Genomic DNA, 11617 nt, shown 5'->3' on the forward strand with positions numbered 1-11617 from the left:
TGTATGTATGTATGTATGTATGGTGACAGAACAGTCACGGTAATTATTGAAGGTTGATGATGATATCTACCGAGATCGGTACTCGTACGGCACACGACAATTGCAGTTCGATAGGGTTCGGGGCGGTGGGCGGGCGGAACTCGAATGATCTTCATGTTATCTCACTCGTATGGCGCTTTTCCTGAAGCTCTCTCTGGTGGAAGGTGTGTGTGTGGGGGGGGGTGTGATTTCTCGATGGTACTCTTTTAATCTCCCTGATTATTGGGTCGGGTGGAAATTGTGCGCTTTTTTTTTTTTTTTTTTTTTTGATGTGCAATTTTTGTTTTGTGAGTTGGCATTCACCAAGTGCTTGTAGACTTGCTTGTTACTGAATACCGGTAGGAGCCATATCACGCTTTCGGGTTGCTCTTCCTCTCGGGTGAGGCTGAATGAAAAGGGAACGGTCTTGTTGGGGGGTTGTCGAGCGATTGGTTAAACCGGGAACTGGCAGGGCGCCTTTTTCTGAGTGTGTTTCAACGGTTTGGGGCACTTGATAGGCTACCGGTAGTTAAGACACTTGTACAGTACAGTGCAAGCACAAAACTGATACAGTACGAGTACGGTAGGCAGCAAACCTGCCCGATTGTACGAGTACCATAGGTTTAAGGCTGATGGGGCTGCCAGGAGGGGGAGGAGGGAAAGAGGGAAAAAGCAAAGCATGGATTGTAGCTATTAATATCTATGGGTAAAGGTCAGTTGATTTGGTATGTGCAAGCGTTCAACAGTGATTATTGCTTCGTACAGTAAGTACAGTAATGTCTAAGCTCTATGGAATGCTATAAGGAAAAGAAGGAAAAGAAAATATTGCTCGCCAATCCACAAAGTACCGGTATCAGGTGATAAAAATGCCAAGAACTGTGAGTTTCACGCCCAAATTCAAGATTCTTGGCACCCTACCGATATTCACCGACATTTTGCGAATTGGCGAGCGGTCTAAGGTATCCATCTATGCCTTGTATCCATTTCCAAGCTTCATGTTTCCGGCCTTCCTGCTCAGCTCATGTGTGTTGATGATGGTGAGGTTTTTGATCTCGCCGAAGCCATTGTACCCGACTCCTCTAAAGTTCCACTTTATGTCCTCGACTTTCTGGACGTTACCAGCCTTGTCAGTGGCTCTGCTCCATATTTTGGTGGACTTGTCCATCTTTTTGGTCTTTTCTGCGGGGAGTTTGTGCTGCCAGATTGCCCAGGCCCATCTATACTTTTTGGCAGCACCAGGTTTGCATAGCTCTTCTGGGCTGGGGTAGAGGAGCCTGGATTCATCCCAGGTTTTGCCTTGGTCTATCGAAATTTCCACCTTGACGACCGGACCTTCGTCACCCTTAGGAAGCGCGTATCCTGCAATCTCTAGCTCACCATCAGTGAGTTTATCTAGGAAGATGGTGTCACCGGTGGCTGGGTAGCAGATAGCCGAGTTAACGGGCATCATTTGTAGCGGTTTGGCCTTATGCCAATAGTCATTTGCCTTCTTGCGAGTGTCAATCTCGGGGGGTAGAATTTTGTAGTCTCTCTGCATGTAAAAGTTGCTGCTTTCTTCGTCTTGAATGGTAATGCGATCGAGCCATTTAGTCCAACGCGCACCAGCAATTCCCGGGATCACTATGCGGAGTGGAAAGCCATGGTTGATTGTGAGAGGAGCTCCGTTCATCTGTCGGTAGATGCTGTTAGCATGTTCCTAAAAAGCTCGGATCGGGCAAGGTGAGACATACATCCAGGGCCAGAATGACTTTCATCTCCGGGTCCATGCACCGAGCTAGGCTTATCGAACTCCCGTAGTATCTGTCATCTTGGCAGTCCGTCATGTGGCAGGAGAAAGCTACATGTGCATCACCTTCTATAGTAACTCCTATCCGGGAAAGGACGTCGCATAGGAGCGGGCCACTCCAGGTGCAATTGCAAACTGCTCCGTCATTCCAATCTATACCGTCCACCTCTTTTAATTCTGTACGCATGGTATGCCTGCGATTTCCCGCACACTTAATTGTAATGTTAGCTGATGGCAATTAGGAGAGGAGAGGGAGAGAGAGAGCACATGGCCATGTGAAAATTCACCTGTAGAGCAGAAATAACTTCATGTTGAGGGAAATCGTTGCGGAGCTGAGACATGGAAATGTTGACGGTATCTTTCACGAGGCCGTCAATGCGAACCATATGAGTGTCGCCATTGATATGAGGGAGCGGGCTGAGATAGAGATGAGCCATAATTCATTGAATGAGTGCAAGGGAGTAGATACCCATGATTTCTGTCATAGGCGGTAGCAGTCTTGGTGATGAAGCTTTGAACGAGATCTTTCAACGGAGGCTCACGGTTGAGAGGCTTCTCGACGCTGTATTCGAGCTATAAGTAGCGGGTAAGCTCTAGAGTCAATGCCACTACCAGGGATTAACCAGAGAGGACTAACCAACATGGCTGGTGGAAATTGGGAGCTGAAAAAGTGTTGGGGGAAGGAAATGATCGAGTCAATTGGAAAAATTTCTCCCAGGTAACTAGAGAATTAAGGTGAAAGTAGAGGGAGGAGGGAGTAGACAAGAAAGAATGGTATGAAATACGTAGATCTATCGATGAAAGAATTGAAATAGGGTAGAAGCAGGGTACCACGTACAGTACAAGCAAACTTCAAAGCTTGAGACCGACACAAACCGAGAGCTAGTATAGTAGTAATCACGAGGGGCAGCTCAACCGGAAAAGACAACAAAAGAGGATTGGGGGTAGAAGCACCGTGAGTTGTCTGTTATTGTATGGCCCTTCCGGCTTGAGGACTTCTCCTCTGAACAACAGGTTCGTACTTGTACAATATTTTTTATGGGACGAGATAACGGTTAAGGCGCTGTCTTCGAGCTGTTATATAAATAAAATACCTTTCCCTGCTAGTTGCCACGAGCTGACATGTCCCCCCTTCCGTCCTTTTTGTGATAAACCTGTCCATCTAGTCCGTTATTGGATTAGCGGCTCTGTGAGATTGGGCATCGGGAGAAGGCCTGGAACCTCTCCCCTTGGCTAATCTTCATTGAAGGGAAAAATTTTTCTCTAAAGATTCCACGAGTCTCCTGGGGCTCGTAGTGTGAGGAAATTTAATTGAGGAATATTTCCCACTTGTGGTCGGTTGAGCGCGTGAGGTGGGATGAACACCAGACCCGCGGTGTCCTCCGGGATGATAGCATGGGAGCTTTACAATGGCAAACGCTGCAGGGGAGGAATTCGTTTAAAAAGAGGCGATCAAGGAAGGGTTGTGATTGTTTGTTTGGTGCCTCGATTATTGGGTAGTGTTATCGCCGAATACGGTATGATACCGTTAAAAGAGGTTCCGGGAAGGTAGATACTCTTGCTATGGCAATGCGGATGCATGGGCGATGTAGGACTAACAATTTACAGACATGTGGCTAGTGAAGGATGGTGTCCGAGTTGAGTGTGCAGAGGATGTTCATAAAATTGGCAACCGTCCATTATTGGGTTCTGGGCCGAGACTGTTCTGTCCTACTCGACTCGTCCTCTCTCTCTCCTGGAGGTACTTTGAGTGTTGATCCAAGATATCGAGGACGCTTTTGATGATGCTATCTCGACCATTACCAGGCACTGGAATGGAATTTAGAATCATGGTCAGACACCAAGCAATCAATGGGCTGGAAGATTACTACTTTGGAAGCTAGCACTGCTCTCACTTTTGGGGATCTTGCCTGCACCGTCTCTCTAAAGGTATGTATTCCATATCGACCCCTTACGATCGTTGATTCTAACTTGTATACCATGAACGCACCTTTGACATTGGTTTTCGAGATGCCACGACCGGAGTCTCCGCGACGTCTCTACAGAACCGCTCTATGGGCCTTGCCTATGTCCCGGCGCCTTCTACTCCCATGCGGTTGAGCGATATGTCGGATGTCTCCAATCCCATATTCACCATGCACAACTTGGCAGTCGGTGAATCCATCTGCAGTTTGGGTGAATGCTTTACTGAATTTAACAAGGCCGATTAGGCACTTGGCTTGTACAATGTGCATGGAGGGACTTCCACAGAGCCAAGCGTACAAGAATGTTCTGTCGAGTGGCTCCGGTGTTCCCATCCGTTGTCCAGAGCTGGTGGATCTCGAGGTTGGTTCAGGAATGTCGCGCAGACCGCAGGCTAACGTGAAAGAGTGGATAGATGTTGGGGCAGTGTATCATCTCGGGCCGGATCTTAAAGAAATAAGAAAGAATATCGCGTTGAAGAGTCCCGTCGTGGAGTTTCGGTTTGCGGTGGATCACGGGTTCTACCGCGAGCTATGGTGAGGCTGCCGTGAGCAGCTTCCTTGACGGAATGGAGGAGGATGTTCCCATGTGCGACTCCCACTATGTAAGATTTTCTTACAGCGCCCGGCTCATCTTACCACCCCCTATTGACTGCTCCTGGGATTGTTTTGGCTCCGCAAGTACTCGAGTACATTGGTGTGACTTTGGTTTCCCGGGGGAACACTTCCCGGACCTCACATCAGTGATGACTCCGCGCCGAGAGACTTGGCCTCAAATCTCGCGTCTGGATAAGTCCCTGGCGATGCCTCACAAATCTTTGCCGGGGCAGCTGAAGGTGGGTATTTCGTCAAGAGGCCAAACGGTAACGCTGGCAATGGGATCGTTGACAGGCCGGTATGGGTCTGGTAGCGCTTACCCGCCTTGCTGGGTGTGAGTGCTGCGTGAAGAACTTGGAGGCCTCTTTAGGGTCGGTATCAGCTGCCTCAAGACCGACTTTGGGGAGGTGAACCCCGAACTCGGGTGTTGTGTGGCATGATAAGTCACTCGATCCTGCGAGGACGCACAATTACTACGCATTCTTGAAAGCTGTGCACCAAGTGTCGCAGAAGCGATACGGACGTGATCGGGCTGCTTTTATTTTATTTTCTCAGGAAATTTTACGGGGGGCACCTTTGAATCCATGGTTGAAAGTTTCCGGAGGGAATCAAGTGTGGGTATTGGTAGCTCCTCAGGCATAACAGACGCAGGTGTTTACAAAGAGATGGGCTGCTTTCTGTATCCTTTGCTCGAATTCTCATCCTCCTGTACATACTAACTCAACATGGGTAACCCATACCGCGTCCCTCCGGCCATCGGAGAGGAATACACTTCTGTTGTACGTGACTATAGACTTGAAATGCCGTCCAACGCCATGCCATGCCTTTACGTTTAGACGATGAACTCCGGTTTCCCTACGAGAAATGTTGTTTGAACCCCCCTCCCCGATGACCCAACAAGTTGGGATCTCAGCATACTCAATGGTTCCACTCCTCACCGCACCAGCCTTCAAGGTAAGATTTCCACTTTACAATGGGAAAAACATCTGCAAACCTCAAAGAAATATCGACAAAGCAAGAGGAATCTGGATCGAAGAATAAGAATTGCTTAATCGACTGTATAGCACTCTGAGTTGTGCTCCCAAATACCAAGTAGCCCCTAAACGCTGTAGGGTATTTATAGCTCCGTATTCCGAGTCTCATAGACCTCTTCGCGCTAGCCCACTAGCTAGCTCCTCAGCCCTTCAATGCTGGCGCGATTGTAGTACCATACCGTACCATACCGTACCGTATTATATCCCGATATTCCAGTAGATTTTTCCACCAAAGTTAGAAAGGAGAAGGAAATGGGTCACTGGGATGCACGACGTGTGTGTGTGTGCTCTTTGCCCGTCGGTGGATTGCTCGTTGGTGCGTGAGGGGAGCGTGCCCAGCGTGGGTAGAGAAAAGGGGTTGTGTATGATATTGTTTGTTGACGAGTCGGGTGGCGAGCCGATGCTACTGTCGGAGGAGTTGAAGGGGATCTCATCATACAAAGTAACATAACTTATCATTCACACGGCATGCAAGATATCATAGGATCTCACTCGAGTTGCGACAACCATCCATCACCCACTCGCTCACTCGCTCACTTGAGAGATTTCCAATATCATATCACACCGATCCATTTTTCCAACAATACACATAGAGAAAGACGGTGAGAAGGGAAGAATAAATAATAAAGAACGAGCGAAAGCCAACCTCCCCCCTCCCCCCTCCCCCCCTAAAAAAAAAAAAACATAAAAGAAAGAGACTACCAAACAGCACCCCAAGCCAAGAACACGACCTCCCACAACCAACCCATCCCCAACCCTCCAGCGACCACCCTGCCAGCCCCGCTATCCGACTTTCCGGTCTCGTTCGGTCCCGTGGCGCCCTTGCGCGAGGTGGCGCTGGCGCTGTCGAGCGTGGACCTGGCGGCCGATCCGGTCCCGGCGGCGGAGCTCCTGGCGACGCTGGTGAAGGTGCCGAAGCTGAAGCCGGCGCTGGCCGTGCCGCCGGGCAGGTCGTTCGGCGTGTTGGTGCAGGAGGAGAGGGGCGGCGCCTTGGACACGTGGGGGGCCCACTCGGAGCACGTCTGCGACGAGCACACGGCGATCAGGTCGCGCCACGCCTGACTGCACGGCGTCAGCTGTCTCGGGTCATCGAGGAGGACGCACATGTTGCAGGGACCGAAGCCGGTGGGATCACGTAACGTCTGGGCCGCGATCAGCGGGAGGAGGAAAAGAAGGGAGAGGAGGATTTGTAGAAGTCTTTGTGGTGGGTTGTCCATGTTTTGTTTTCGTTCGGTGAGTGAGTGAGTGAGTGATGGGTTGTGCTCGAACTTTGTTTTTGTTTTTGTTTTTTTGGAAAACTTGAGCGTGCGGGGGAGGAAATCAACGTTGGAGAAAAATTGAAAAGGAAAGAATGGAAGGGGATGGAAGCTGTACTTGTATATATGAGCTGACGGGAAGGAAAAAAGCACTTTGTTAAATCAAGAAGAAGAAGAAAAAGAAAAAAAAAAGTGCTGTACGGTACGGGAATTCCATCCAACCGGACCCACGATTTTTCTTTTCGAAAAGAAGAAAAGAAAAAAAAAAGTAATAATAGAACGAATTAGACATTTTTTGTACAAGTATATATTTTTTTTTTGGCATCACACTTGCTGCGGCTGAGTCTATCATCACGAGTTTATATCAAGGCAACGGTTTCACCACACCAATCCACCAATCGATAGGTAATTGACGACTCTCACTCAATTCACATACCGGTACTCGAGTACTCGTACTGTACCGGTATGCACATCCGGCCTGATCCGATGACGAGGACTTTGTTTCTGTCCAAGAATGTGAGCGGTGGGGCATTTTCTCAAGTGCAAGTGTTAGTTCTGTGGTTGTAGGATACGATGTTCTGAAGCATGGTCAAGTGAATAAATGGATATGTACCCCCCCGAGACACGATGGGGTTCTTGTTTTTTTTTTTTTTTTTTGCCTTGATTCGTCTGTCCCGTCACAGTCACTCAAGTTGTGTGATTGCCGTACCCCTCTACATCTCTCTCTACAACCGAGCATTGGATTTTTTTTCCAGGAAAAAAAATAGAAAGGGGAAAAAGAAAGAAAGGAGTGAGAAAGAAAGAAAGAGAGAAGGAGAGAAGGAGAGAAAGAAGGATAAAGAGAAAGGGAGAAAGAAAGAAAGAAAGAAAGCAAAGGGAAGAAAGGGGGGGAGGGGGCCAAGAGGAAAAAGAAATACATTTGAAAGTGTGAAATTGTCTCAGCATTAAGTTATTCATATTTATTCTCCGGCACATCTTCATCCCACATTATCTTCAACATCATCATCACCATCGTCACCACTACACCTCCCTTCCCTCGCAAACTAGATTTCTTTTTCTTTTCTTATCATTACAAAGCGTACAACACCCACCCAGCAACACCCATCACAGCCTGAAGAGCGAATCCGGGAGCGATAGCACCAGCACCGGACCCAGCACCAGCGGCGCCACCGCCAGTAGTCTCGGCGGGAGTAGCAGCACGACTAGTGCCACCAGTCTCACTGGTAGTAGTGGCACCGCCACCAGAGCCGTCGGTAGAAGTCGAAGTCCCGGATCGGCTGGCGGCAGTTGTAGTAGTGGTAGCGGATCCGCTTCCGCTTCTGTTTCCGCTGGCGCCGGCACCGGCACCGAGGGTGGTGATGGATGTGAAGGTCGATCCGCCAGAAGTGAAAGTGGTGGTCGCGACAGACGAACCGGGGGAGGATTGGGCACCCGAGGTGCCCGGTGCGCCAGAGGTGGTGGAGGCCGGCGGGGATACGCTCGTTGCACCCGAGGTCGGGGTCTGGATGCTCGCTGTGTTGGTACCGCCAGCACCGGCGGCCGGGGCGGCACAGCGGGCGTATGGGGTGTCTCCGTAGTCGTATTTGCATGGGCCGTCCCGACAGCTAATCACTCATGACGTCAGTATTTCGTTTTTTTTTTCCAATGGTGTTAAACTTCGCTCCTTTTTTTTTTTTTTTTTTTGGTGGGGGGGGGGGGTTTGAGTCGTTAGAAAAAAGCTGATTGTGTCTTATGGTTATGATAGTGTTGGGAAAGACTCACTCTCCGAGAGCGCCCTTCCATGCGGCCGAGCAAACCGTCAGCAATGTGTCGAGTTGTCCGCAAGGTTCACAGTAGTTCGGCGCATCCTGGGCGACGGCCGAGGCTGCGATTCCGGCTACGAGGACAATGATTGAGGTCTTCATAATCGATATCATTTGTTTTGTGTTGATGGGGGGCTAAAGAGGAATCAAGAAGTGGTGGTGCTTCTGGTAGGGTTCGCTCAAGGAGGTGGCAGAGGTAGGATAAAATGAAGGAGGAGGAGGAGGAGAATGAAGGTAGCAAACGAGGAGCAACAAGAGACGTGGGAGGGGGCAGATTTAAGCACCGGATCTTGCTGAGGGAATGACGAAGTGGAAACCAGGGGTGTGCGCAATTGAGTGGAGGTGGGACATCGGGGGGGAATTCGTAGTGGCCCGGGAAGTGGGTGTCCGGGTGGAAAGAAAGGCACACACAAAGCCTGATAGGGACTCGTGCGAAACACGTAACCCTAATACAAGATAGGTCGAGGCGAGATAATGTACCAAGTATCATACCGGTACTCGAGTGCTCTGGCTGTACTCGAGTATGCTGGCTGGCGAGAAAGAAAAGAGGAGGAAGAAGAAGAAGAAGAAGAAAAACCAAGCCACCAGGAACAGATCTTCTTGCCTCTAATAATCTACCCAGAACTGGGGAGGGCGGGGCATGAACCGGTTTGGGAATACGTACTTGGCCGTGTCAAGGGTTTGGAGAGGTGAGGGGGATAGGAAGAAAAGGACTTGATGAACCAGCTTGGTGGGACCAATCCACTAGGACGTAGAAACCCGACGAACAAAAAGCAACTCGGCAAGGCCAAGTCAGGGTGAACTCTTCACCGCCTCTGAGCCTGCAGTGCTCGAGCATATATGATGCGGTACTGTATCCTTGGAATTGGCGGTGCTGTATGGGTATGGAAAGGAGAGAGGCATCTCTCTCTATCTCTACTCTTCATTACCACTCAACATGTTCCTGGCACCATACGATAATAGGAACGGTAGGAAGTGCCTAATTGAGTAGGTACGAGTACTCGAGTAGACTTGCCAATCATCTTTGGCGCGGGAATTATTATTTCCACCGTTCATCACCCCCCTCACGCGGAAGGGACATAACACAAGCTGACCAGAGCGAAGAGGAAGAAGAAAAAGAGCTTGAGCGCTTCAACTCCACTGGTCCATCAGAACCAAGATAAACCCAGCAGAACACAGGATAGCCTGTCTAGGGTGCCCCGGGCACGATATGGTACATATAGTTGGCAAGAAAACGTACTGTACGCACGTATCCATCCATCCATCCAATCACACCCTTACTGGAAAAGGCAGAAGAAAAACAAAAAAAAACAAGAAAACCAATAATACCGGCAAGTTGAGTGGTGGCGGATCATCCATCGCTGTCAAAAAAAAGCCTCCCAAATACAATGCTTTTACGTTGAAATAAGAAGTGGCTGGGGTGGGACTTGCGACCACATCGGAATCAGGGGCGTGGGAGGTTCGGTCCTGGCCATACAGGGTTGGGGGCACGTACACTGTACGGCGTGCTATTGTAATTTCGAGACAAGGCGAGGATGGAGATGTCTCCGCTCGTAGATAATGCGGTGGCGTTCCAGTACTGCAATCGAGTATACTGTACTGTGCTCCTCCAGAATCTAAACATTATAAGATCCCCCCTTACCCACCCGCGAAAAATCATTCAATAAAACGGGCCAGCTTCGCGATGGCACAGTGCTCGAGCACTGCACTCGAGCACAGGTAGGGTCGATTTGAACCGCAATCACAATTAAAATCGCAATTCCATGAGTTCTGGAGAACCGGCCGTTCCTTGCATCGTTGATATCCGGCGATACTCCTTGCACTCGAGTACGAGTACTGTACTCTGCCGGGAATTGTGCACGCGGCGCGGGGGGGGAAAAGAAAAGGAGTTATACTTCGATTCGAGAGATTGTGAAGAGTTTCCAAGGGTCAATTTTTATTTTTCATGTTCTTGGATGAGAGCGTGAGAGAGAGCGATGTACAGTACAAGTAGTCTAGTCCGTGTTGTTTCGTTTCGTTTTGTCTTTATTGTTCGAGGCGTTGGCAAAAGGTAGACCAATTCCCAACCAGCCCGCTCAGGTATCATACCAGTATTGTACTCGAGTAGAGTACGAGTAGGTTTCGTTTCGCAAATTCTCGCGGTCCATTCGGTGCTGTATCGCCCAGCTTCCCCACGATGATACCGAATGGCCAGACGCGGTGCACCGGTTTTGGTACCCACAGCACGTTCCATTACACCCTACCTAGCATAGCATACCGGTAGCCCGCTCGAGTACGATATCATCATAACACCCAAGCATCATACTCGGTCGGGTACGAGTAAGCACCACAAGTAAAAAGCGATATGAGATTTACCAGTGATATCGCAAACAACCCCAACATGCCGCGCAACTGATTTCCGTGATCGTCCTTTCTTGCACCGCCCATTTGTCTCACTCGCCACCCATGGGGGAGAGGGAGAGAGATATCATGGAAAAGCGTTGAGTAAAGGGAACAAATGCCACGGATTGGCGTCAGGTTGGCGTCATGGGTCGGTTAGGAGAAGCCAAGGTTGGTTAGAATGGTTTGTCGTGTGTGTGGATGCGGGAGGGAGGTGATTGGATTGGGAGGGTACATTAGGAGTGCTTTATTTCTTTTGTTTGTTGCAGCTTTTTGCCTTGCTTTGTTGCCCGTATGGGCATTGGAGATGTACCCGTACTGTATTGTACTCGTACAGTACAGTACACGCATGCATCATGGGAAGTCGGGCGTGGGCATGGGGGTTAAGGGGAGTACGAGTCAACTGAGCAAGTGTTTGTCTGGGAAAAGTATAGTAGCATTATGATACCATCTTGCCATTGATATACAGATGCTTTACCCGCACTCTCCTCCAAATTACTCTCTCCGAGAGCAGCACAAGCCAGCGACGATATCGTAACATGAACGATATCCCAGTAACTTACCATACCATGATCCCCCCCATACAGGCTAATCGCGTGGATTAATGTTTCTCCTCCTTGTGCAGATCCCGGGCTCCGCCCCCGGCGATTCATCGTCATTCAGATATCCCCGGCTCCCTCCCCCTGCACGCCACACGAACGGGCCAATAGAGGAGGTGAATTACGGTGTGAGGAGGGTAAAGTACAGCTACGTGCAGAAAGTTCTGACACCCCGGCTGGTACTG

The 11617-nt window shown here is 49.6% G+C and overlaps 3 protein-coding genes; all 3 read right to left on the reverse strand.

Annotated features, from left to right (window-relative positions):
* Positions 1-985: 985 nt before the first annotated feature.
* GSTUM_00003848001 (uncharacterized protein) lies at positions 986-2806 on the reverse strand (the record flags this gene model as incomplete). XM_002835054.2 has 6 exons in its annotated part: positions 2643-2806; positions 2442-2466; positions 2274-2377; positions 2092-2221; positions 1749-2015; positions 986-1687 (listed from the first exon to the last, which is right to left on the reverse strand). Exons 2-6 carry the CDS (start codon positions 2445-2447, stop codon positions 986-988), a joined length of 1209 nt encoding a protein of 402 aa, XP_002835100.1. The 5' UTR covers positions 2448-2466; positions 2643-2806.
* A 3028-nt stretch (positions 2807-5834) lies between these two features.
* GSTUM_00003849001 (uncharacterized protein) lies at positions 5835-6710 on the reverse strand. XM_002835055.2 has 1 exon: positions 5835-6710. Exon 1 carries the CDS (start codon positions 6500-6502, stop codon positions 6095-6097), a length of 408 nt encoding a protein of 135 aa, XP_002835101.1. The 5' UTR covers positions 6503-6710; the 3' UTR covers positions 5835-6094.
* An 860-nt stretch (positions 6711-7570) lies between these two features.
* GSTUM_00003850001 (uncharacterized protein) lies at positions 7571-8568 on the reverse strand (the record flags this gene model as incomplete). XM_002835056.2 has 2 exons in its annotated part: positions 7571-8256; positions 8414-8568. The coding sequence occupies 2 exons, from the start codon at positions 8566-8568 to the stop codon at positions 7722-7724; spliced, it is 690 nt and encodes a 229-aa protein (XP_002835102.1). The 3' UTR covers positions 7571-7721.
* Positions 8569-11617: the final 3049 nt, after the last annotated feature.

The sequence above is a fragment of the Tuber melanosporum genome, assembly GCF_000151645.1.
Source record: "Tuber melanosporum whole genome shotgun sequence assembly, scaffold_1, strain Mel28".
Classification (NCBI taxonomy): Eukaryota; Fungi; Ascomycota; class Pezizomycetes; order Pezizales; family Tuberaceae; genus Tuber; species Tuber melanosporum.